The sequence below is a fragment of the Sparus aurata genome, chromosome 22 (assembly GCF_900880675.1).
Source record: "Sparus aurata chromosome 22, fSpaAur1.1, whole genome shotgun sequence".
NCBI lineage: Eukaryota > Metazoa > Chordata > Actinopteri > Spariformes > Sparidae > Sparus > Sparus aurata.
In genome coordinates, this window is record NC_044208.1 from 31,033,149 (window position 1) to 31,060,856 (window position 27,708).

The window sequence follows — 27,708 nt, forward strand, 5'->3', positions numbered from 1 at the left end:
GGACAGGAGGACGGACAGGAGGACGGACAGGAGGACGGACAGGAGGACGGACTGCTCCACGTACAGCTGTGGTATTTTTTTTCTCATATAAGTTGGCAAAGACAGTTACAGTTACTACGTTACTTTTGTTTGGTCCTGTAACATTGCATTGTAGGACATTTCTCTGTATTTAGTTGAGTGAAGGACCTGTGCAGTTATCAGACTGTCAGACCGACACGCCCTCGCTCCGCACCTCCGGATTATCCGTTCACACTGGGACGGCTCACACGCTGAAACTCTCCCTGACTCTCCATCCCCATCTTAGAAAGATAGTGACTGATTAATCACATAACCTGGCATAAATGATTGTCACTTTGTAGTATATGTTAAAAATAAATATAGAATAAAAATAAATGCATTTATGAATTAATAAATAGTTGAAAGTTGAAAATTTCTCGCCTGAGCTTGTTTTATGTATTCATTTCACAGATATTTATACATTCTTAGTCCTTAAATTAAATTCATTATGGACGTGGACTTAAAATCATGGCTTTTGGCCTTTGTGCCCTCAAATAATTGACGACACGAAAGGCCAAGTGGCCTTGCCCCTAAAATGGGGAGATTCCAGGCCTGGTCTCAGCACATAGTCCGGGGCATCTAACCTCCGCTAGCTTAGCTGGATTTCTACTGAAAAGCTGACTAAATTTACCACTCTTCTGCAGCAGCTTCCTGTTGACGGGAAGTCCCGACGAGTCGATTACCGAGTGCAGTAGAGTTCCGCGGCTCATGGATGAAAATGTATGATTATGACTCCATGGAAAAGCAATCAAAGTTCATATGTGTCTTACCTGCCAGTTTATAACAGTTATTATCGAGAGCGGACAGGGAAAAGAACGGAATTGAGCATTTCTAACCGCACTCGGTAATCGTCGCGTCGGGACTTCCTGAAGTTTGGTGCTGTTCTGAGCATTATTTGTGGCTTTTTGGTGGCGGTTTATATTTGGATCCATTTACTGCAGTGTATTGTTGTCGTGCGGTCGTTTCTGAGGTTGATAAAACTCTGTAAATTAGCGGTCTGCTAACTTGATCTCTGGAGAGGAAGTCTAACACAGTTTCATGGCGTGTTAGACCATGGATTAAACTTTAACATCACTGCACATGATGAAGCTACGTTAGCTTAGCTTTCTATGACTGCTTGAATATCTGATTCTGCATGATAGCAGTGAAGGCTACAAGCTAAGCTAATTGAATGATTGAATAATAATCAAACAGATCAATCAACTTCTAAAGAAGAGATATTATTGGCTGGTGAAGGAAACTGTTGACCAATCAGAGGCTGCAGTGTGATCTTGCAGCTCACTGAATAAAACTTTATTTAAACACTAATTCAGTTTTTATTAGGGGTAACATTTAAAATGATGTGAAACAATGAAAACAGTGGGCGTGTAACTGAACCACAAAGACTTGAATCTTTATTAACATGAGTGACACGAGGCGACCTGCTCATCCTTCACCGCTGCACGCTGCTCTTTTCTTTACAAATCATTAGAAAACTGTACAGTAACAAAACCAATAAAAATATGTCTTATTAAAGTCTCACAACACAGTTCAGATCCAACAAACAACCTCAGAAACAAAAACTGACGCCTGAAAAACAAGAAAAGGTTTCATGCAGCAACTTTAAAAAAGAGCCTGAGAATGTTTGAACGGAGAGACGAAGAGACGAAGAGAAGCGAGACAGAAGCAGAGCGATGAGCAGAGACACGGAGAGGAACCATCAGATCAGCTGATCAGAATTTCGTCTCTCATGTTGGAGATTTTATGTTTCTGATGTTTTATGTTTAATTCTACAAATATTTAATTTCACATATTTCCAGAACAGACACGTGAACGTTGGATAGTCGGGTTCAGACTTCCTGTTCCTGAGAACCATCGATCACCAAGAGTTCACGTGTACGTAACGTATCAGCATGTGAACATATGGCGTCACACAGTGAGCCACGTCTGGATGAGTTCAGTCCACAGAACCGGTTCTGTTAGCTAACCATTATCCGGGTGATTTCCAGAATGTCTCAACGTAAAGTTTTCACCTTTTCTGTCTCCTCCGGTGGTTTCTGGTGTTTTGCTTGTGATTCCGAGGGAGTCTGTTCACTGAAGTACAAGTACGAGCTGTACTGAAGTACCAGTACGAGCTGTACTGAAGTACCAGTACAGCTCGTACTGAAGTACAAGTACGAGCTGTACTGAAGTACAAGTACGAGTTGTACTGAAGTATCAGTACGAGCTGTACTGAAGTACCAGTACGAGTTGTACTGAAGTACCAGTACGAGTTGTACTGAAGTACAAGTACGAGTTGTACTCAGTACTCTGCAGCGTTTTGCAGCTGGACATTAATCTGATATTCAGAGACATTTTTCAGTCAGTCAGTGAAATCCAACAGTTGTTTCAGTCTGACAGGAGAAACGCGGGTCAGACTGATCCGGAGAGTTTCTACCTGCAGCATCTCTTCATGAACAGAATGTGACATTTTCAGTTCAGGTCAGAGTGGACCTGTGACACAGGGACTTTCAAAGTAAAAGTCTGCTGAGTGAGCTGCTAGTTGCTCCTGTGTGCAGTGTGGATGTAATAGATTACTTTGCTACTGAAGAAAACTTCTTGGGGAGTCAGAAGCTTCCTTCTGTCTGAGTCTGGGTGGATTTATAGACGCCTGTCAGCGATGAAAACGTTCTGACGGAACCTGACGACCAGCAGAACCACCGGACACACACAGCCGGTGTCAGAGGCAGCGGACGGGTCCAGAGAGGTGAAGCAGACGTAGAGAGTGTCTCTACCTGCAGACGTCTGTATGCACAACACATATATTACCATGAAAACAGCATAAATAAAGATAAGAAGACATACATTAAATTAGATCATAATTATAAAGGCACTTCCAGAACTTTCATCCTCATGAGTCTGATCCAGGACCAGCAGTCTGATCCAGAACCAGCACTCTGAACCAGAACCAGCAGTCTGATCCAGGACCAGCAGTCTGAACCAGAACCAGCAGTCTGAACCAGAACCAGCAGTCTGAACCAGGACCAGCACTCTGATCCAGGACCAGCACTCTGAACCAGGACCAGCACTCTGAACCAGGACCAGCAGTCTGATCCAGGACCAGCAGTGTGATCCAGAACCAGCAGTCTGATCCAGGACCAGCACTCTGAACCAGGACCAGCAGTCTGATCCAGGACCAGCACTCTGATCCAGGACCAGCACTCTGAACCAGGACCAGCAGTCTGATCCAGAACCAGCAGTCTGATCCAGAACCAGCACTCTGAACCAGAACCAGCAGTCTGATCCAGGACCAGCAGTCTGAACCAGAACCAGCAGTCTGAACCAGGACCAGCAGTCTGAACCAGAACCAGCAGTGTGATCCAGGACCAGCAGTCTGATCCAGAACCAGCAGTGTGATCCAGGACCAGCAGTCTGATCCAGGACCAGCAGTCTGAACCAGGACCAGCAGTCTGATCCAGGACCAGCACTCTGAACCAGGACCAGCAGTCTGATCCAGGACCAGCAGTGTGATCCAGAACCAGCAGTCTGAACCAGGACCAGCAGTGTGATCCAGAACCAGCAGTCTGAACCAGGACCAGCAGTCTGATCCAGGACCAGCACTCTGAACCAGGACCAGCAGTCTGAACCAGGACCAGCACTCTGAACCAGGACCAGCAGTCTGATCCAGGACCAGCAGTGTGATCCAGAACCAGCAGTGTGATCCAGGACCAGCAGTGTGATCCAGGACCAGCAGTCTGATCCAGAACCAGCACTCTGAACCAGGACCAGCAGTCTGATCCAGAACCAGCACTCTGAACCAGGACCAGCAGTGTGATCCAGAACCAGCAGTGTGATCCAGGACCAGCAGTCTGATCCAGAACCAGCAGTCTGATCCAGGACCAGCAGTCTGATCCAGAACCAGCAGTGTGATCCAGTACCAGCAGTGTGATCCAGAACCAGCAGTGTGATCCAGGACCAGCAGTGTGATCCAGGACCAGCAGTGTGATCCAGAACCAGCAGGTTGTCTCTCTGTACAGCGTCGACTGAATGAATGAATGATGTCAGAGTTTCTGTTCCTCCTGTTCGTCTCTCAGTCCGTCTCTCATGTTTCTCTTCTCTCATTGGTCGGCATGAAGATGTCAGAAGAGCTGGATTCTGCACCGAGATGAGATGAGACGACTTCATCAATAAAAAAATAACTTTCTGAGCTTTGTGAAGTTTATTAAATGTTCACAGATGAACCAGACTGAAGAGAGAAGGTTATGGAGCCAGAACGGTGACTTTAAAATTTGGCATCCAAAAAAAAAATTGGCATTGAAAATAAAACCAGTACTGAAAAAAGAAACATTGTCATTGAAACATTTGTATTGAAAACAGTTGTATTGAAAACAGTTGTATTGGCATTGAAACAAGAAAGTAATTCAAATAATTCAAATGCGCAAATCTTATCATTTTATTTTATTGGGATTTTTTTGTATTTTTCAATGACAATCTTCAGATTTTTTCTTCATGTCACTTTTTTTTCAGTGACAGATTTTTTTACAATGTCAGTTTTTTTTTCAGTGTCACTGATTTTCAGTTTCAACTTTCTGTCACTGTTTTGGCGTCGAGAGGGCGGGGCCTGAGGGGAGGGGCAAGTAGAGCGTGGTTTGCATATCACTTGAGAAGGTAATGGCAGCAGCCTGCGGGAAGGCGGGGCTGGACAGTCCAGCCATAATACACCATGTTAGGGCCCGTGTGCCGGCCGTCTCTGGGCAACACAGAGTCCAACTACCTCGCAGACTTTTCTTCAAGCTCTCTCCTGATGTGTCCAAGTCTCTGTGTATCTGGTTCTGTCCCGGAGCTCCCGAGCTCTGGTCTCTACATGCGTATGGAGTGTGGTAGTAGTACCGGGCGCCGAGCACGGAGCATTAGCCTCAGTTAGCACAACAGTAGAACAGCCTGTTGCTCCGAGTCGGGGCTGCAGCGCCGACAGCAGCGCTCTGGTCTGCTCCCTGAGCTCTGTGCCACCATACCGCTACCAGAGACCGGAGCTCCCCTATAAACTCAGTTCATGTGAATAATATCACTATTCCTACAATGACTCCTCTGAGTCGAAGTGAATAAACTCAACACGTCAGTGTGCGGGTAAAGTCAGCTGTGATTGTGCTGCTGTGGTTCACAGTAAAGTACAACAGGCGGCTGTAATCAAGTAACAGACACATATTTTCATAACTGACTGACTTTTCTCCCAGCACTCTCCTTTATTGTCCGGTCTCTGTATGCGTGTGCAGCGGTGCGGTGGCACAGAGCTCGGGAGCAGACGGAGCGCTGCTGTCGGCGAGGCAGCCCCGGCTCGGAGCAACAGGCTGTTCTACTGTTGTGCTAACTGTGGCTAATGCTCCGTGCTCGGCACTCCGGTACTACCACCACACTCCATACGCATATAGGAGCGGGGCTCGGGAGCTCCGGGACAGAACCAGATACACAGAGACTTGGACACATCAGGAGAGAGCTTGAAGAAAAGTCTGTGAGGTAGTTGGACTCTGTGTTGCCCAGAGACGGCCGGCACACGGGCCCTAACATGGTGTATTGTGGCTGGACCGTCCAGCCCCGCCTTCCCGCAGGCTGCTGCCATTACCTTCTCAAATGATATGCAAACCACGCTCTACTTGCCCCTCCCCTCAGGCCCCGCCCTCTCGACGCCAAAACAGTGACAGAAAGTTGAAACTGAAAATCAGTGACACTGAAAAAAAACTGACATTGTAAAAAAATCTGTCACTGAAAAAAAAGTGACATGAAGAAAAAATCTGAAGATTGTCATTGAAAAATACAAAAAAATCCCAATAAAATAAAATGATTTTTGGATTTGAATTATTTGAATTACTTTCTTTTTTCAGTGCCAATACTTGTTTCAATGCCAATACAACTGTTTTCAATACAAATGTTTCAATGACAATGTTTCTTTTTTCAGTACTGGTTTTGTTTTCAATGCCAATTTTTTTTTTGGATGCCAAATTTTAAAGTCACCGTTCTGGCTCCATAGAAGGTGACGTTAGCATGAGCTGCTGTAACCTACAGATCCTGTTCACACATCAGTCCTCAGAGACCACGAGATCAACCGTCCATCACTGAGACAAACAGACTCCATGTTTCTACTCAGACAGAAAGAAGTTCATGTAGAACATTTGCTGAATGAACAAGAAGGTCCAAATAATGCAGAATGAGTCAGAGACAGAGTTTCACAGAGTTTATAAAGTGTCTCCAACTCAACAACTCACTAAACTGACACATTTGTTAAGGGAGTCTGGTGAGGATGTTGGTTTGTTCACAAACAGCTGCTGCAGGTTATCTACATGTCGTCACATCACAGTGAAGCACCTGGAGATCCACACCTGTGCTGACAGCTGTTCAGGTGTGATCGGATCTCTCAGTGTGGACGTTGATCAGGTGTGAACAGTGTCAGTAACACAGACAGACACAAGGAGCTCCAGTTTGTATTTAAAATGGAGGAAGTCGGAAACGTTGCTAATCAGATGCTAACATGCTAATCTGTGCCTCAGTGACTGTGGAGCAGCATCCATACCCGTCTCTCCTCTCACACCTCCACCTCCTGCTGTCCTCCCTGAGCGCCGGCGCTGCTTGTCGCCACGGAAATATCGAAGCAGGTCTCCATCATGACGCGGGACTTGCAGAGGTTGACGCAGTGCTCCAACTCAGCCGTGGTCTGAGCCAGAGCCTCCAGGTACTCTTGGGACTCCCGGTCCAGGTCTGGGTCCACGTCAACTACAAGGAGGACAGGAAGAGAGGGGTCAGTGACTGATGTAATGTAAAGACCTGATCAGTAAAACCAAGATCCAGTCAGCAGGAGGCCACCAAGAGCTGACGGTACACACACACACACACACACACACACACACACACACACACACACACTGACTGAGACTGATGATAATGATGATCATGTTGATGAAGAAATTACAGTCTAGTGATCTTCATGATGAGATGAGATGTGACCCGGTGTGGCTCAGGGGAAATAATGTCTTATTGATCTCAGGACTCGTCCTCTGGTGTTTGCAGAGTTGAGTATTTCTCATTAGAAGAATCAGAAGCTTTCCTCAGAGGTGACCTGACAGTCTGCCAGGCAGTGTTGGGTATAGTTACTTTGGAAAGTAATCAGTTACGTTACAGCGTTACCTATGAATAAAACGTGTTAGAGTACTCATGCGTTACCAAAAATTAAAAGCCGTTTGCAGCACCTCGCACATGCTGCAACTTAACTGACACACACACAGCCTCCTTTAAATGCACAGAGAAGTCGTGACAATGATGAATAACGTCAGTCATCTAGCCTTTTTTGTTTTTTTACATTTGAAGTGGAATTTTTTGCGGTCGACAGAAGCTTTTCACCGAAGCAGAGTGTGCTTTTTACTGTTATGTTGTTCTTGTCCCATTGAAAATAATGTGCGTACTTACACGATGCAAAAGCTGTCCTCTCTGCCATCTCGCCGGGGGTCGAAAACACTCTCTCTCACGCACACACACACACACACACACACACACACACCTACACACACACACACACACACACACCTACACCTACACACACACACACACACACACAGGTAACGTAGGTCAGCAGCAGGGCACAGACGCATCACAGCGCTGCACCTCCGCTGACACATCCGCAGGTCAGCGTCTCTAACCGTCCCGTCTGCAGTCAGTGTCTCTAACCGTCTGTCTGCAGTCAGTGTCTCTAACCGTCCGTCTGCAGTCAGCGTCTCTAACCGTCCCGTCTGCAGTCAGTGTCTCTAACCGTCCGTCTGCAGTCAGCGTCTCTAACCGTCCCGTCTGCAGTCAGCGTCTCTAACCGTCCCGTCAGCAGTCAGCGTCTCTAACCGTCCCGTCTGCAGTCAGCGTCTCTAACCGTCCCGTCTGCAGTCGGCGTCTCTAACCGTCCCGTCTGCAGTCGGCGTCTCTAACCGTCCCGTCTGCAGTCAGCGTCTCTAACCGTCCCGTCTGCAGTCAGCGTCTCTAACCGTCTGTCTGCAGTCAGCATCTCTAACCGTCCCGTCTGCAGTCAGCGTCTCTAACCGTCCCGTCAGCAGTCAGCGTCTCTAACCGTCCCGTCTGCAGTCAGCGTCTCTAACCGTCCCGTCTGCAGTCAGCATCTCTAACCGTCCCGTCTGCAGTCAGCGTCTCTAACCGTCCCGTCAGCAGTCAGCGTCTCTAACCGTCCGTCTGCAGTCAGAGTCTCTAACCGTCCGTCTGCAGTCAGAGTCTCTAACCGTCTGTCTGCAGTCAGCGTCTCTAACCGTCTGTCTGCAGTCAGCGTCTCTAACCGTCCCGTCAGCAGTCAGCGTCTCTAACCGTCCGTCTGCAGTCAGAGTCTCTAACCGTCTGTCTGCAGTCAGCGTCTCTAACCGTCTGTCTGCAGTCAGCGTCTCTAACCGTCCCGTCTGCAGTCGGCGTCTCTAACCGTCCCGTCAGCAGTCGGCGTCTCTAACCGTCCCGTCTGCAGTCGGCGTCTCTAACCGTCCCGTCAGCAGTCGGCGTCTCTAACCGTCCCGTCTGCAGTCGGCGTCTCTAACCGTCCCGTCTGCAGTCGGCGTCTCTAACCGTCCGTCTGCAGTCGGCGTCTCTAACCGTCCGTCTGCAGTCGGCGTCTCTAACCGTCCCGTCTGCAGTCGGCGTCTCTAACCGTCCCGTCAGCAGTCGGCGTCTCTAACCGTCCCGTCTGCAGTCGGCGTCTCTAACCGTCCCGTCAGCAGTCGGCGTCTCTAACCGTCCCGTCTGCAGTCGGCGTCTCTAACCGTCCCTTCTGCAGTCGGCGTCTCTAACCGTCCCGTCTGCAGTCGGCGTCTCTAACCGTCCCGTCTGCAGTCGGCGTCTCTAACCGTCCCGTCTGCAGTCGGCGTCTCTAACCGTCCCGTCTGCAGTCGGCGTCTCTAACCGTCCGTCTGCAGTCGGCGTCTCTAACCGTCCGTCTGCAGTCGGCGTCTCTAACCGTCCCGTCAGCAGTCAGCGTCTCTAACCGTCCCGTCTGCAGTCAGCGTCTCTAACCGTCCGTCTGCAGTCAGCGTCTCTAACCGTCCCGTCTGCAGTCAGCGTCTCTAACCGTCCCGTCTGCAGTCAGCGTCTCTAACCGTCCGTCTGCAGTCAGCGTCTCTAACCGTCCCGTCTGCAGTCAGCGTCTCTAACCGTCCGTCTGCAGTCAGCGTCTCTAACCGTCCCGTCTGCAGTCGGCGTCTCTAACCGTCCCGTCTGCAGTCAGCGTCTCTAACCGTCCGTCTGCAGTCAGCGTCTCTAACCGTCCCGTCTGCAGTCAGCGTCTCTAACCGTCCGTCTGCAGTCGGCGTCTCTAACCGTCCCGTCTGCAGTCGGCGTCTCTAACCGTCCCGTCTGCAGTCAGCGTCTCTAACCGTCCGTCTGCAGTCGGCGTCTCTAACCGTCCCGTCAGCAGTCGGCGTCTCTAACCGTCCCGTCTGCAGTCGGCGTCTCTAACCGTCCCGTCAGCAGTCGGCGTCTCTAACCGTCCCGTCTGCAGTCGGCGTCTCTAACCGTCCCTTCTGCAGTCGGCGTCTCTAACCGTCCGTCTGCAGTCAGCGTCTCTAACCGTCCCGTCTGCAGTCAGCGTCTCTAACCGTCCCGTCTGCAGTCAGCGTCTCTAACCGTCCCGTCTGCAGTCAGCGTCTCTAACCGTCCGTCTGCCGTCAGCGTCTCTAACCGTCCCGTCTGCAGTCAGCGTCTCTACCCGTCCGTCTGCAGTCAGCGTCTCTAACCGTCCCGTCTGCAGTCAGCGTCTCTAACCGTCCGTCTGCAGTCAGCGTCTCTAACCGTCCCGTCTGCAGTCAGCGTCTCTAACCGTCCGTCTGCAGTCAGCGTCTCTAACCGTCCCGTCTGCAGTCAGCGTCTCTAACCGTCCGTCTGCAGTCAGCGTCTCTAACCGTCCCGTCTGCAGTCAGCGTCTCTAACCGTCCCGTCTGCAGTCAGCGTCTCTAACCGTCCCGTCTGCAGTCAGCGTCTCTAACCGTCCCGTCTGCAGTCAGCGTCTCTAACCGTCCCGTCTGCAGTCAGCGTCTCTAACCGTCCGTCTGCAGTCAGCGTCTCTAACCGTCCCGTCTGCAGTCAGCGTCTCTAACCGTCCGTCTGCAGTCAGCGTCTCTAACCGTCCGTCTGCAGTCAGCGTCTCTAACCGTCCCGTCAGCAGTCAGCATCTCTAACCGTCCCATCTGCAGTCAGCATCTCTAACCAGCCTGTACAAACCTGCTCTCAGCTGACAGGATTATACTCACACTCTCCACTCCACTTGCCCGGCTCGAGCATCAGCCGGGTCTTGGCCTCTTCCAGCTCCACCTTCAGCCTCTCCTGTTTGCTCTTCAGCTCTCTGATCTGCTGCTGCCTCTTCTCCAGCATCCTGAGCCGGGCGTTAAAGTAGAGCAAACCCTGAAGACCCAACAAACACAACCCGCTCAGTGTCCCCGCAGAGTGAAGTGATGTGTCGGCAGGAGAGGGATTACCACACCTGCTAACCTGCTCTGAGACTTCAGTTTGTCACCACTGCTGGATTTAATTAGAAGGCAGCCACAGATAAAATTAGCATGGGTGCTAATCTACTGCTGTGGACTCAATCTGCAGGACAAACGCTGAGCGGAGGATTAAGGACAGCTGAAGACAAACAGGTGCCAGAGAGTTGGATCAGCTTCACTATATTACAGGTGTTTGAGGTCAGGCGTCACAGCACAGCACTGATCTCACACTCTGCTGACTCTCCTCTGCTGCCAGTCCTCACATCATCATCATCATCGTCAGATCATATTTATCTCAATAATCAGTAATAATCAGTAAGTAAAGTAGTGAGTAGATGAGTCTCCGTGTTCGCTGTGAGGACGTTTAATGTCCCCGACAGCCTCTGTAGTCTCATTCAGACACTCGTTAGCAACCGCTAACTGTTTTTAACACACGAAGAGCTTCACAATTAAACTGTGGGACATTAATGATGAATAACAACCTGTAAAATGTTCAGCCTATAGGAACCTCAGCATCCAACAACCAATGGGCTCTTTGCACATCAGCTTCTGTGTTCATGTAACAGGCGTTTAATTGCCCGTTTGCTGATAACTCATCCCCGCATGTTTATCTCAAGCTCCTCGCAGCCTTCTTCCTCCCTCTACCAGGCAGCCTGGCCCTGCTGCTGTCCTCCTTGGACAGACGCTAAAGCTGGCGAAGTCTGTGACATTTTCATCGCGGATTTTTGAGAGGAAGGAATTAAACGCCTGTCCCCAATTGCCGCCTGGTCTGTTAAGTGATTGAAACAAATAAATGCCCCGGCTATTATTTGGTATTTTACGGTATGTCATTCTCCGCTAGTAGGCTCAGTGTTTAGCACCATAGCTTCTAGCTATCCCAACCACAAAGACACAAGTATAGGAGACTCACCTTCATATTCAAACACATAAGAATTTGCGTACATGCTAAATCCCTTCTCCAGCTTGCTCTTTGGGGCTTTCGCTGATGCTTTACAAATGCGATGGACATCGTTAATCGTCATCTTTGGCCGGTCTGACAGGCATCGACTGTAGAAGAGCGCCATCTCTAGGCAACCGGAAGTGAGTGAGCCGTATTACATGAACACAGAAGCTGACGTGCAAAGAGCCCATTAACTTTGAGACGAGGAAAAACAGAAAGTTCAGAACTGATTTGAGGATATTTGACTCGTTCCAGCAGAACTCCATATTGTTTTGTTGTTTTTACTTTCATTTCACATTATTTTCATGTCATCTTTCAGCCAATCACGTCAGAACCAGTTAGCTTGTGTTACTTCAAGCAACAACAACATGAGCAGCTTGAAGCTGCTGGTGATGAACATTAGAGACACTCAAGCTAACGTCCAAATCACAAGTGATGATTTCTCATGAATTATAATCAGATTACTGGTGGGAGGATCCCTTGGTGGGAAAGTCTTCAGATAATTTGATTTTTATTGAAATAAAGTGAACAAGATGTTACTGAATATTAAAGAAGGTCACAGGTCATCACTCACCTTCTCAACATCGTTGAACGGCTGCAGAGAGAAAACACAAAGAGACGAGGATCAGTGTGACGAACATCACAGGGTTAACGACCCGTTAACACTGAGACCAACCTTCATCCATCACAGCAGGCCTCCTCCTCTCCTCCTCTCCTCCTCCTCCTCCTCTCCTCCTCCTCCTCTCCTCCTCCTCTCCTCCTGTCTAACCTCGGTCACTGCTCAGTCTGTCTGTTGTTCGGCATCAGTACAAATGTACAAATCTTCCTGATTCTCATTTAAATCATTCTTTTTTCTTTCAGAATATACAAATATTCAGTGAAACACTGAACTGACTCGAGAGTGACTCAGCTCAGCCTTGACTGAAAGTGAAGAGTCAGAACAACCTTTGTTAACCCGGTGGAGTCGGCCTCACCTCTGACCCCGTCACCACCTCCCTCCTCCTTTGCAGCCGCTCCACATTGTCGATCTCGTACACCTTTATCTCAAACGGCTCCTTCAGGGTGCCGCCCAGCGGAGGCAGGTCCACCCACTGACCCCCCACCTTCCTGCCCAGAGAGGAGGTGTCGGGGAGGGGGGCGGGGATCAGACGGCGCCGTTGGAAACCTGAAGGGAGAAAATGAATAAAGGAGCATTTCACTCAAACAATAAATCCAGTCATCATGTGTTCTCTGCTGCAGGCTGAGATCACAGCAGACGAGCTGATGGAGACATCTGATGTTTAAATCAAGTCTCAGCTGCTTCAATTGTTCAGCAGAATGCTGCAACTCTGTTTTACTGTGAAGCTCCAGAACTGTTTTCATCATGGAGGAAGGAGAAGATGAGTTGGTTTATATTTGAGTGAACTGCTCCTTTACCAACAGGCTGAGATAACAGTATATTTAGTTCATGATATCATTATCTGACAGCTGGCTCACAAAGCTCATTAATTTTAATTATCTTCATCTTTTCTCTCATTTTAACTCCATTCTGTGTCAACAACCGTTTGTGCAGCTGATGAGGTTTTAATATTCTTTCGCCAACCTAAAGACCTCCATCTTATTTTAATGACTCTATACACATGGCTGTCAGACAGCTGTGTACAACTTAATTTAATGGTGATCAGAGCTGCAGAGAGTAAAATGTAGCGCCCCGCTGCCACAGACCACAGGTTCCAACGCCCTTTAAGGCAGGTGTAGACAGACAGCAGCGCAGGATTGCAAATGAATGAAGCATCAGCGAGCACAACGAACAGAAAGCCACTTATGATTATTAAAGGCCTGAGAACCAGTGACAGATCGAGGAGGTGTGTGAGTGTGGTGGATGTGGAGGGAGGGTGTGTGGGTGATAATTGGAGTTGGATATGTACACCGGGAGTCGCAGCAGCTTCATGAAATATTCATGAGGCAGAAACGAGCCGAGATCGAGCGACTGATGGCAGGCAGATCACACGAGCGCTGATTCCATATGCATCAGACTGCCTGACCCGTGTGTCGCTGCTGCCAGCGAGCCACATGAATCACAATCAGCTGCAGGAAGGTAACAGCGGTGAGGCTGAGCAGAGACAACACGTCCCAGATAATGTGCAGCGATGTAGATTTAACGATAACGCCGGGACAAGAGACACATTCATGCAGTGAAACATCAGCCTTGGATAGATGCTCCCACAGCTAGATACCTGAACTCTTCAGTGTGCTTAGCATTCATGAAAACATTACAGAGAACCGACGCCTTCATCCATCACACACAGAGATAGATGAAGGCCCATTTTTGAAAACGTCATAAATATGTTAATTTCCCCATGTAGCCTGTTTAATGGTTTCTTCACTCTCTGGATCAATACGCTGACAAACAGCTGTTGAATGTCATATTTAAGCTTTAAATGGCTGCCTTTAACTTTGATGATATAAAAACTCATTTTAATAACAGTTGGATACACTGCAAAATATGACAGCCTCACTGTACATTCTTCTACATGAGCTGCTGGTTTAATCACTATTTATTGCTTTTAATGCCCATGAAAGTACAAACTATGATCCATCTAAAGAAACACAAACACTTCAAATAAAGCTCAGCAACAAATACACTTGACACGTTGGTCAGATAACAAACACTTGGAGTCCACATTGCTCTTACATTTGCAGATTTGTGGATATTCAAGGTTCCTAAAATTTCAGAGAAGTTTTTATCACACGTCTGGCTCAGCTGTCCTCCAGGATCAGGTAGGTATTCTTAATGGTGAAAAACTGGCAAAACAGCTGATGATTGATTTTGAAGTAACTTCACTGATTTGGGTATCTGGTTTGTATTTTCACTACATATTCAATGCAGTTGGATATTTATCTTAGTTCGACATGCAGCTAAGAAAAAATGAGATCTTATAAGTGTGGCTGTCAGCTGTGACTTACCATTTCCTCTCTTCTTGGGTGATTTAGAAACTCTGCTTCTATTGGACGACGACACTCCGCTCTCACTCATGGAGTCGTGTGTTGAAGATGTGCTGCCGGTGGTCTCGCTGTCTCGGATCATACTCTCATAGCCGCTGCTTCCGCCGCTGTGGTAGAACAAGGCGGTGCGGCCCATGGCCGGGGGCAGCTCCCCGCTGAGGATGCTGCTGTTGTCACTGCCGTGCCCGCTGCTGTAGCGCTGTGGCCTTCGGGGCGCGGTGATCTTGCTGTAAGGTGATGGCAGAGGTGTGCTGGTTGGCGAGCTGCTGACACTACTGGTCCCACTGTCAGTGCCATCATTTCCTGTCACTCCGAGCCCACTGCTGAGCTGCTTCCTTTGACTCCCGGTGGCTAGCTCGCTCACCCGGCTGTTAGCTGCCCTGCTAATAGCCTGCTTTGTGCCCATTATGGTGCCTCTTCCCATCTTGGCTCCTGTCCCTGACCGAGCTGGGGACTTAACTGTTGGAGGTAGGCTGGGGTTGCGTCCAGCTACATTATCAAGAGGTTTCGGGGAGGAGCTCGGGCTCTTGGAATTACTGACAGACAGGGTTCGAACCTTTGATCCACCAGAAACTGCTGCTCGTGAGCTGCTGTTGCCTTTGACCTGCCCCAGTGCCTTGATTGTAGTTGCAAAGACACCAGGAGAAACTTGTGAAGAAGAAGCAGAGGTGGAGTTGGATGGTGGAACTCCGAGTCTTGGCACTGACCTGCTGGATTTGCCGTTTCCTCCGACAGTAGCACCACTGTTCTCCCTGAACAGTTCAGGCTTGGACCCAGCTAAGGTTTGGCTGTCACATCTTTCCAGAGACATCAGACTCCCGTAGTACCTGGAGGACTCTGCTTTGGCCCCACGTGTCTTCAGGCTTGAATTCCTGGCAGAGACATGCTCTGTTTTTAGACTGGACGTCCTGTGACTGAAGGAATCTGCCCGCAACCTGGCGCTGAATTCTTCCTCTGAGGTCGATGCTTTGGAGAATGAGGACTTTCCAATGTCGCTGCTTGTTTTTAAGGCACTTGGAGATAACGCAGTCCTCGTCTTTTGTTCTTGGCTTGACTGTCTGACAGTTGGACCAGAAGGACAGATGTTTCCAGACTTGGAGATCCCGATGCTTTTCTGCCCATTTGCCTTTTTCCCCAAGGATGAAAACTTCAGGGTGGCCATCACTGACATGCTCTCAGGACCCGATTTAGATTCTGAACTCTGGGGAGTCGATACAGTCCCAAGAGTCGTTGCACCTCTGGTGAGTTGTGGCAGCTTGATGAGAGTGTCTCCTCTCCTGCTGCTCGATCTTTCACTACCATCAACAGCCCTCTGAGCTGAAGACGACACTTGTGCCTTTGGAGGTCGAGGGACACTGTTACTGTTTCCTACGGGCCTCTTAGAGGAAACACTACTTGTGCCACTTCTTGTTGGCTTACTTGCAGAGAGACACTCAACCTCTCTGGGGTCAGAGTCACTGCTTCCCTGAGGCAAAAAGTCTTCTTGTCTGCCTTCCTGCCTGCTGCAGCCCACAACTACAGATGAGGTAGACTTGTTTTTCCTGGGAAGACTGGAATGGGCGGCATGATGAGGAATCTGGGCTGAAGTGTTCAGAGTATTGGCTCTCGTCCTGAGAGAGCCTTTAAGAGAGGCTTTGGTTGAGTCAGGGGAGGGGGGACACTTGATAAAGGGAGACTTGTTTGGAGTAGCGTGGCTACTGTCCAACTCTGAGAAACAGCCACTGTCATTCAGGGAGCTCTTGATGCCATGCTGCAAAAATGGCTGTTTAAGAAATGGCGAGGTTAGCACAAATGCATGCCCTGTCGCCATGTTTTTCTCCCTCATGTAAAGGCTTCTAGTTGAACCAGTAAGTTCACTTTCAGCTGAATCAACACTCAATTCACCTGGCCATGAACAAACAGCTGACTGCTTGTTGCCATCTTGTGAAAACATGCTAACATCAGCCCGCAGTCCCACGGCTCCTTGTTGAGATGTATAAGCATCATACTCATCGTTAATACTGCTGATGATACTCACAGGGCGAGAGCCGGTGGCTGATCCCTGCAGAGTGTAGTCACTGTTGAAACTGAGCAGGTTGGAGGGACGGCCATTGTCCGGGACAAGGCCACGAGGAAGCTCTTCTACAACCGTGAACACAAGCTCATCCTCTCCGTTCAGCTCCACAGGCTGCTGCAGGGTAACTGTAGTCCTCACAAAATCCCTGTCCAGGCACCTTCCTAACAGAGCTGCCCGAAGACTGTTGTCTTCCATGACAGATCTGCTTGTAGTTGGGACCATCTCCGTGTTTGAGGACCCCTCTGGCTGGCCTTGCCTCAGAGCTGGTTGACTCATACCCACAGGGGGAGTCCTACCAATGACCTCCCCGGGCTGAGAAGCTGCCCTGGAGGTCCTGGGTAAGGATGGTGAGGCTGATGGCTTGGGCACACCTCCTCTGAGGTAGACCTTCTCTCGCACAACTGGCTCTGGATCCTGGGAGAAACTCCAGCTGGACTTCATCATAGATGGCTGAAAGAGGTTGGCTGAAAATTTTTCACCATCTGCACTAGTCCGCTTGGACGTGTCCATGAGTCCACCGGCTGAAAGGAATCTGGACAGTTCCTGATCAGGTTTTTTTGTGCTTGTGGTTGTTGTGCTCTCAAAGAACTTTAGGGAAGAGTTGGTGTCGGACGTGGGTGGGAAATTTGCCTCTGAGGGTTTAGTTGCTCCAGTCTGAGTCCTAAGTGCTGCTGCTTGTGCTGTTTTGCCCTCTGTGGCGAACACAGCCGGACCCTCACTGCCGTCGATACAGTCGAGTCTCTCCTGCAGCTCTGCAAATGTGTTACACTTAAAGTGATCACCGTCAGACCGGGGAGCGTCTTTGAATCGCTTTTTGTTCAGAGAGGGGATGATAGGAACAAAAGAAGGCGGTCCCTCGCTGTCGCTCAGTTCTCGGTCTGAGATGGCCGTCCCTCCAGGCCCGACGTAGATGACGGTGTCACAGGAGTGTTCGCTGCTGGAGGAATAGTCAGGGTCACTGGAGAGCAGCAGGGGCGTGTCCGGGTCGAGGGCCATGGTCCGGGGATGGAAGGGTCGCAGGTGAGGAGGTCGATGGGACGGACCTTCTTCACAGGAACTCTCCCCTCCAGACGAGCTGGAGGCGTACTGAAGAGACAGAAACATCAGAGCATTAACACACTACAGAGACGCAGCAATCAGCTGGAAGGCAAATCCAATTCTGGGCCGTCCGTCATTGATACAGTTTGAGGTTAAAAGTGCAAACTGAGGGCTCGACCAGAATTAATGCCAATGATATGGTGAATCTGTAACCCCGGATTCCATACAGTGTTTTCAATCTATAGAATAACTACAGCCTCTAATGAGAGTGAACGCCTCTCTTATCTCAGCACAGAGTCCCCGTAGGACCAGTGATATTGATTACCTATCATATTATAGTAGAGAGAGCTGACTGAATTATGACTGTATGACTCTGATCACATCATCGAGCAGTTTTACTGCCTCAAGAAATGAGCTGAAACACGTTCAGAGAGCAAAATATCTGTAACTCTCATTGAATGATATGAAAATCTTCAAGCTTCTGAAATTTAAAAACAAATCACTTATTGTTGATTTTTGCTTGAAGCTTGTCCAGAAGTAGCTTTAATGTTTTATATAAAATAAAAAACCTTTATTTCCATTGTCAGGAAATCAGAGAGTAAAATCGCTCCAGAAAAGGAGCTGGATCAGTTTAATGTTAATTGATTGATAAATATTCTTTTCCAAGAAGTTTTTTCCGTATTTCTAACATTGTTGTGTTTGAATTGTTTTGTTGTGTTTGTGTTTGCAGACTTTCCTTCCTCAAATCTCCTCTTGACAGAATAAATTATGTTGAAGTGAAATATGCAATTTCTTTGTTGTCCTGATCTCGTGTTCATTTCAGAATTAACTGGCAAATAAATCATCAACTGTTTGGTTTGTCTGATAAATATCAATATTTGATCTCTTCCCGGCTGTAAAGGCTCCTCTGCGGCTTTGAGCTGTAACCTTTGTGTACCTTGTTCTTCTTCTTCCTCATGCGGTGGATGCGTGAGGCCAGCTGCACCGTGGTCAGCGTCTCCATGTAGTTGGCTGGAGAGTCGGAGATGTGTGCGATCATGGTGGTTTGACAGTTGATGTTTCCCAGGGATTCACTGAGCAGCATGGTGAGCTTACTGTCCCTGAATAATACATCAAGAAACCCCTCGTTAGCCAAAAAAAAGGGGCTGAAAAACCCCAGAGGAGCCCAGAATCCATTCATTACCCGACGCAACAGTTGGGCACAAAAAGGAATAAGAAGGATCTCTGATTTCACATTAATGAAGCCGGCTTTGAACCACACGCAACATCATGTGATCTGTTGGCAGAAATAGAGAGAAACGGACGTAAAATCCTGTCTTTGAAAAGAAGAGCAAACCTCGACAAACTGCAGCCGAAGCTTCTTTTAACCACAACGACAACAAATGAGTCTCTTCTGGCTCGACATGCAAACAACCTCCAGTGAATCACACCAGGTGTGTTTCCATCAAACATCAGGTTTAAACATTTGAGAAATGTATGTGTGAATTATGTGAATCAGAGCATTGATTACTTTTAATATCATCAATTCATCAATCTCAAAATCGGAAACTGTTTCAGTTCTCACAAGGAACGATTCATCAAACTCACGATCTGATCCAATTCAACTTGTGATTTAAATGTTTTTCTTTGATAAATTCTTAATTTCTAAAGATCATCACATCATTGACTTTATGCCCTGACTGTCACTTACATCTTCAGATTCTTCTTCAAAAAGTGTTAAATGTTTTACTGGAGGTCTGTAAGTTCGTCTGCAGACACAAAATACTGAATACAAATTCAATGGAAACACAATTAGGCGGAGCGCTGCTTGAAACCCACTTCGTTATCAATCTGAGTGAAAATCATACAGAAAGATGTGAGAAGAAGAAACCTGATGTTAACATGAGTCTCAGATCTACATGAAACAAACCTGTCCATCACTGAGACAAACAGACTCCATGTTTCTACTCAAAGAACATTTGCTGAATGAACAAGAAGGTCCAAATAATGCAGAATGAGTCAGAGACAGAGTTTCACAGAGTTTATAAAGTGTCTCCAACTGAACAACTCACTAAACTGACACATTTGTTAAGGGAGTCTGGTGCTGATGTGGTGATTAGTTCAACAGACTGTGTGTTGCTGCTGACGTTAGCACCTTTACATGATCCTGATCTTTCTGTCTGTTGTCTTCTGAATGTTTGAAGGTGAACAATCTTTCCTTATCTGCCTCACAATTTCTGCCATTTTTACGAAATTGTAAACGAACATAAAATCAGACGGAAGTGAAACAAATCAGATGAAGACAAACAGGGAGGAGACAAAATGGGTCCCTGAGCTGGACACATCAGACCTCCCTGAAGAAGAAGAGCTCTCGGATCTTAACGGAATCTTTCTGGCTAATAAAAGATAAATTATTAAATAAATAAAGACGGCTCTCCACAAATCATTCAGCCTGCAAAACAAACTCCCGGAGGACTGAACACGCATCAGTCAGCTTCACAATCTGATTTATTCTTCTGTCTAATCTACGTTTCAGAGTGACTGAAGCTCATTAAAATACAGTAAACTCTTCCTCTCTGCTGTCCGTCCTCTCAGGAGTCAGTGGACCAGCTGTTGTTCGGGCACGTTGACCTCTGACCCCTGGTGGGTTCATTAAACGCCCGCAGTGAGAGCTCGTACCTGTAGGGAACATGTTTGGCTCCGTTGGCGAGGGCGAGGATGACGTTTCCCAGCGCAGACAGAGACAGACACTGACCTCCACCTCCCTCTCTGGTCCTGCTGATGTCCGTCTCACAGCTCCCCAAGTCCAGCAGGTGGAGCCGACTCCGACCGGACACTTAGAGACGGAGAGACCATGCAGCCTGGTTAACTTCTCATTTGTGCTGGTTTCATGACTGCATAATTGATTTGTTTATTGACAGAAACATAATCAATGCTTTTTTAAATAATTGATTGGCTGTTTAAAGTCATTTATCAGGTGAAAACATCAGCTGGAAAATGAGACGTTCTTCAGGCGTCTTCTGCTCTGTTTGAAGACAGTGAAGAGTCTCTGCTGTTATCATCATTGTCTGCTTTAAATGTGAGAAAAAGTCTATGGACCCTGGTGTGAAGGAGCTGTGCAGCACAGACTTCCCACTGAGAGAGTGATTGTGTGGATGTGAGTCGCTGCAGGACAGAATAACTGATAATAAACAGATCATGTGAAGCCTCCACAGGACTGAGACCAGAACCACAGCTTTCACACTGAGCTCATTTAATGTGTTTGTTTTGCTGATGTGGACCCAGAAACACCAGAACCACCAGTACCACTCTGTGAGACATGATGACCATCAAATAAACAATTAAATCATCCAGAATAAAATCTGTTTACAGCCATAAAAACCTCCAAACAGCCCAAACTGAGACCATCAAGTCACAGTCCAAACCAAAACCAACAAGTCCCAATCCAAGACCAAGACCCAAGTCAAGCCCAGAGTCCGGAATCAATGAACAGGTCATGGAAGGCAAAACCACAAGTCCAGAGCCAAGTCCCAACAAGTCCCACATTAAGATCATTGTTTTGTTTTGTGAGACCCATGTCAAGGTCCAAGTCAAGACCAACAAGTCCAAAGTGAAGAGCAAAGTCAGTTCCTGAGTTCAGGGCTTAGACAAGACGCACAAATCCCCAAATCAAAGCAGGCAAGGTCCAATTCAAGATGACCAAGTCCTGAGTCAATCTCCAAGACAAGTGATTTGTCAAGACCAACAAAACTCAAGTCAAGACTCCAGTCAAGACAAAGTCCTGACTAAATGTTTAGGCATCATCTAACCAGCTGATGTTCACAGTTTGATCTGATACTAAATCTCTGCGAGGACACTGAAGTCACAAGTTGTTGGTATTCCAGTAAAAGTTCCGCTGCAAGTCTTGGGATCAGTCATCAGGCTCATGACTCCACAATGTTTAAACCAAATACATTAATATATTCATGTTTACACAAACCGTGGAGATGTTTAAAAGATGCCATTAGAATAATTTAAGGTCATAAATCATGTGTGTGTGTGTCCTGAAGCAGCTCAGATCAGTCTGTTGAATCTCTGCTGCTTTAAACTGCCTCTTCATTTCATTAAATCAGAGAAATGATCCACCGGCTGCATCAGCAACATTTACAAAGTGCTGAGAGCAGCTGAGTGGACACTTTCATACCCGCCGGTCTATAAGCACTGCGGACACCGAGGCTTCAGGCCTCATTAGCCATGCAGATTTATTCCAGCCGTGGACGGAGAAGCAGTGAAACACTAATAACTGAGGAAATGTGTGTGCTGTGACAGGCAGACGTAGCCGGAGGTGGTGTTAGCGTAGCATTCCACCTGTTAATGCTGGTGTGGAGCTCTGGTAGCTTCAGGTGAAGCTAATCAGCAGCTACGTGTTGGACATGAACAGAGAGCTGAGACACACTGACAAGAGGTTTAACTGTTGTCTGAGGGGTCAGAGACGATAACCTGCTGTATGAGACATCTATCTGTGGTTGTGAGCTGGACAGGTGAGCTGGACAGGTGAGCTGGACAGGTGAGCTCACTGCTGCTCAGACAGGAAATCACTTCTTATCTGCCACTCAAACCAAACAAAGAAACAAAGACGTCTTTAACAAGATTCGTCAGTGTTTAAACTGTTCATGTGAGACACATGACATCATTTTACATCAGAGAGTCTGAGTCTTCAAGTCCCCAGTTTAACACCAACAAGTCCCCAGTTTAACACCAACAAGTCCCCAGTTTAACACCAACAAGTCCCCAGTTTAACGCCAACAAGTCCCCAATTTAACGCCAACAAGTCCCCAGTTTAACGCCAACAAGTCCCCAGTTTAACGCCAACAAGTCCCCAATTTAACGCCAACAAGTCCCCAGTTTAACGCCAACAAGTCCCCAATTTAACGCCAACAAGTCCCCAGTTTGACACCAACAAGTCCCCAGTTTAACGCCAACAAGTCCCCAATTTAACGCCAACAAGTCCCCAGTTTGACACCAACAAGTCCCCAGTTTAACGCCAACAAGTCCCCAGTCTAACGCCAACAAGTCCCCAGTTTAATGCCAACAAGTCCCCAGTTTGACGCCAACAAGTCCCCAGTTTAACGCCAACAAGTCCCCAGTTTAACGCCAACAAGTCCCCAGTTTAACGCCAACAAGTCCCCAGTTTAACACCAACAAGTCCCCAGTTTTACGCCAACAAGTCCCCAATTTAACACCAACAAGTCCCCAGTTTAACGCCAACAAGTCCCCAATTTAACGCCAACAAGTCCCCAGTTTGACACCAAGTCCCCAGTTTAACGCCAACAAGTCCCCAGTTTAACACCAACAAGTCCCCAGTTTGACACCAACAAGTCCCCAGTTTAACACCAACAAGTCCCCAGTTTAACGCCAACAAGTCCCCAGTTAAACGCCAACAAGTCCCCAGTTTGACACCAAGTCCCCAGTTTAACACCAACAAGTCCCCAATTTAACGCCAACAAGTCCCCAGTTTGACACCAAGTCCCCAGTTTAACGCCAACAAGTCCCGAATTTAACGCCAACAAGTTCCCCAGTTTAACGCCAACAAGTCACCAGTTTGACACCAACAAGTCCCCAGTTTAACACCAACAAGTCCCCAGTTTAACGCCAACAAGTCCCCAGTTAAACGCCAACAAGTCCCCAGTTTGACACCAAGTCCCCAGTTTGACACCAACAAGTCCCCAGTTTAACGCCAACAAGTCCCCAGTTTAACGCCAACAAGTCCCCAGTTTAACGCCAACAAGTCCCCAATTTAACGCCAACAAGTCCCCAGTTTAACACCAACAAGTCCCCAGTTTGACACCAAGTCCCCAGTTTAACGCCAACAAGTCCCCAGTTTAACGCCAACAAGTCCCCAATTTAACGCCAACAATTCCCCAGTTTGACACCAAGTCCCCAGTTTAACGCCAACAAGTCCCCAGTTTGACACCAACAAGTCCCCAGTTTAACGCCAACAAGTCCCCAGTTTAATGCCAACAAGTCCCCAGTTTAACGCCAACAAGTCCCCAATTTAACACCAACAAGTCCCCAGTTTAACGCCAACAAGTCCCCAGTTTAACGCCAACAAGTCCCCAGTTTAACACCAACAAGTCCCCAGTTTAACACCAACAAGTCCCCAGTTTAACGCCAACAGTCCAACCCAAACAAGGACAGGACTTGTCTGACTTCCTGTCTGTGGCTCTCAGCTCTGAGCTCATTGGTTCCTCCTGAAGACAGAAACCTTTAGAACCCCTCAGAGACAGAATGAACATATAAACAGAGTCTCTTGTGAAAGATCACTGACTTGCTGCCTTGTTGCTCTTGTCCGGCCTCTCCTGGTAGAGGTGCAGGGTGAACAGGAAGTGTGAGTTCCTCCGGGCCTCCTGGTCACTCGGTGCCCGACTGCTCCTCCTCGCTGCCAGGGCGGCGTCCAGGAAATACGCTGCTCGTTCAGCATTGGTCGCCTGCAGCTCCGTCTGGTTCTGCAGCTGATGGAGAGACAGAATGAGACATGAGAGGCAGGACGAATCCAGAGGAAACAGAAACATGGTGACATCTCGTCATGTCAACAGAAGTGTGACGCTGAAGTCAGAAGAAATAACTTGAGTCTGTGGGGGAGATTAAAACCTCATTATTAACTTTTCTCATATAGAATGAAAAGTGATGTGACTGAGGAGAAGATAAGAGCTGAAACGAGTCAGAATGAGGGTTGATAAAGAAAAAAGAGTACTGCATGAAGGAAAAAAAATTTGGAAATTAAAGAGAGAGGAGATAAAAAGAAGTGTGGGACAGAAGCAGCAGGAGATTAAACTGAGTAAGAGGAGGGTTAACCCAAGGTCAGGACTAATGGGACAGGCATGGACAGATGTGAAGATGAAGGGAAGGAGGCAGTGAAGGGAAGGAGGCAGTGAAGGGAAGGAGGCACTGAAGGGAAGGTGTCGGCCCGGCCCAGACACACTCCTGCAGTAACAGAACCGACAGACATCACCATAACGAGCCAACAGAAGAAGAAGTCCAGAGGGACCTGTGATAATAATGTGAGAAACATTGAACACATCAGAATGTTGGACTGTCACAAACAAACCAGCGATGACAGTGTAACATTAGCGAGGTAGCTAGTTAGCTACAGTGCTATCAGCAGACTTATAGTGATTGTTTCATGTTCGTTATTAAGAAAAAGACAATAATACTTCAGAGTTCTAATGACCCTCGTCTGAATCGCTCTGAAAAACCTCCGTTTGGAGGAACATGTAGCAGAAACACTTCACCTCCACCCAACAAGTACCAGGCTCACTACACCTGGCTGGAGGAGGGAGGTGTATAAGGACCGGGCCGGTCATACCGGACGGTCTCAGTGCACTGAGAACAAAATATTCATAATGAGCACGAGCATCAGGAAAGTTCTCATGTCTCCAGAGAGTGAAATATCAGACGGCCTCTAAACAACAGAATGCGTCACGTGAACAAACATGTTTCTGATCACTTATTACAATTATGTGTTCATCCAGTCAGCTGCAGGGAAACATGGAACTGTCCATCATCCCTCCATTAGTGTGTGCCAACCTTTTATTTTGAAAATCTAGTAACTGTATGGTGGTGCTGAAAGATCCTGGTGGAGGAGGTGGAGGAAGAGTTTCTCTACCTGTGATCCACAGAGGGGGTCTTCTCTCAGGGACACCGCGGGGCCCGGGGCCTCCTGCTGGCCCCCTGCTGAGGAGGAGGAGGAGGAGGAGGAGGAGAGTTCAGCGAGGAGGTCGGTGAGCGTCTCCTCCTGACCGGAGATCTCCACCGCCGACACTCTGACGGAGAAACGAGCTCCTGACTTCTCCCTCCGCTCCTCGATCACCTTAAAGAGCCACGAGACGGCTGTGGGAGCCACGCCCAGGCTCTGGGTGGAGCAGTCCCGACCAATCATGGTGTACGTCTTACCTGAAGAGGGCGGAGTCAATGCAACAGTGAGGTAACATGTTAAAACAGTGTGTGTGTGTGTGTGTGTGTGTGTGTGTGTGTGTGTTACCCAGGTTAGCGTGTCCGAAGCAGAAGATGCAGCCGTCTGCTCCGTTCACCACCGACTGGATGACGTCAGCCACCGTCCCTGAACACACCTCAGCCTATCAGAGGCCAGAACCAGTTAGTATCGTCCAATCATGTTGAGTATATTAATGTAATGCGTTCAGGTTCTGGTTCCTGACAGTGACGTCACATATTGTTCATCAGAACATGCGGCTCGCTCACAATCCACAACGTTTCTCATTTTCTGGAAAGAGTTCATGTGAAGCTTTTAATTAAACTGACAGATCTTATAAACCCTACAGCTGTAATCTGATTACTCTCTGCTGCGCTCCATCACGTCTGAGTGTTTTCAGCCTCGCTGACCCATTTTTCACCTGATGGGTTCGGTTCTGAACATTTACAACGTGTGTGAATGTTTACAGTCATCACATCAATAAATAAATACGTAACATTTTAATAAATCATCTGAATATTCAAACATTACAAAGAATAGTATGAAAGTTTGGTGCTGCTGTGTCGGAAAAGTCAAACAGATCAGAACATCCCGTCTCACCTGCGATGCATCCTGGGAGAAGATGGCGTCGAACAGGAAGGTCTTCGGAGCGGCGGCGGAGGATCGTCTGCTGGCGGCGGCTGAGAGTCCTGCGGCCGACGTCTCGCAGAGAGTCAGCTGCTTCTTCCTGCCGTCCACCTTGAGGAGCGACATGGACTCTGAGGACTCGCTGCTGTGGACCGAACAGATCCGGACCATCACTCTCACCTGCAGACAAACAGGACGCACATCTTATAAGTTTAGTTGGGTTAAACCAGTAGAATTATGAAACATTATATATTTATCAGAGATAATGTGATGGAAGATTCATGCTGCCACGCCAGGACAAGAGAACGGATCAGAACCAGGCTGCCACATGAAAGGACTGTTCCAACAAGAAGAGTTCACTTTGTCAGGACACCAAACAAAAACCTGCTGTTTATCGTGTGAAAACATAAAACGTCTCACATTATCACTTTGTTATAATATTTTAATAGTAATGTAAATTATTACAGTAAACTTTTAAACGTGTTGTTGATCCATTTTCTTTGTCTGGCAGCACCAAAGTTCTGTAAGATATAAACGTGCTGCTGGTGGAGAAGAAACGGCAGAATTTATTCTCATACCAACAAATGATGTGAATATAATCTATATGATAATAATAATAATAATATCTGCGTCACTTCACATAATCTGAATGAACAGATGATTAGAAACGATGATTAGAGGATCATTTCTGCTGCTGCTGTCTCTGACCTCAGACCAGCGTCCCGTCTCATGTTGTGACTCTGACGTGTTATTATTGGTCGGTCTTAGAGCTGCTGAGTCGGCGCTTTGCGGCGGTGAGGAGGTCGAGTTTAAAGCCAGCAACGACGTTAGACGCAGCAGTTTTTAAACGATGTGTCGCTGCGAGTCATCGGAGCGAATCATCGCCTCCTCAGTGCCCCCGCAGCCGACAGGAAGCAGCTGATCTGCAGCCAGTTACAGCAGGAGGGTCTTTACATTACTGTACTGTACATTATCACACTGCAGAAAGCTGCTCTGTGGATCAGATCACATCCTCACAGACACCTTCTCTGTTTGTGAGGGAAAATGATCAGGAATGTGAGAGAAGTCTGGTGCAGAGAGGAGAACAGAAGAACGTCTGAGAGGATGTTAAACCTGCGCTGGTTCATCAGGGCAGCAAGCCGCCAGCAGCAGAGGGACAGTCCAACACTCAGACCGGAGAGCCTGGTAGCACTGAGCAGCTAACAGAGCTAACAGAGCTAACAGAGCTAACAGTGCTAACAGAGCTAACAGAGCTTATGGAGCTAACAGAGCTAACAGAGCTAACAGTGCAAACAGTGCTAACAGAGCTAACAGAGCTAACAGAGCTTATGGAGCTAACAGAGCTAACAGAGCTAATGTGATAGTTGTGCTGAAGGTCTGTCTGTGACCTAAAAACAGAGAACTGTGGCTCCTCCCTGCAGACGACCTTTGACCCCTCCCGACCCACAGCCGGAGAGGCCGCTGAACGGCGGTCTGGGTTACAACCTGACATCTCACCTTCCCCATCCCCGGCTTGTCCTTGACCTTTGACCCGGCCCGGAGGAGACATGGTGGGACGGCGGGCGGGGAGAGCTGCAGGGCCCCGCTGAAG

The 27,708-nt window shown here is 47.9% G+C and overlaps 1 protein-coding gene across 1 annotated transcript; it reads right to left on the bottom strand.

Annotated features, from left to right (window-relative positions):
* Positions 1-1,425: 1,425 nt before the first annotated feature.
* LOC115574347 (kinesin-like protein KIF26A) lies at positions 1,426-27,702 on the bottom strand. Its single transcript, XM_030405833.1, has 13 exons — positions 27,615-27,702; positions 26,091-26,297; positions 25,542-25,635; positions 25,167-25,453; positions 23,829-24,012; positions 20,201-20,357; positions 18,480-18,642; positions 14,410-17,590; positions 12,438-12,628; positions 12,038-12,058; positions 10,290-10,440; positions 6,581-6,780; positions 1,426-4,170 (listed from the first exon to the last, which is right to left on the bottom strand). Exons 1-12 carry the CDS (start codon positions 27,621-27,623, stop codon positions 6,593-6,595), a joined length of 4,833 nt encoding a protein of 1,610 aa, XP_030261693.1. The 5' UTR covers positions 27,624-27,702; the 3' UTR covers positions 1,426-4,170; positions 6,581-6,592.
* Between the last annotated feature and the right edge of the window lie 6 nt (positions 27,703-27,708).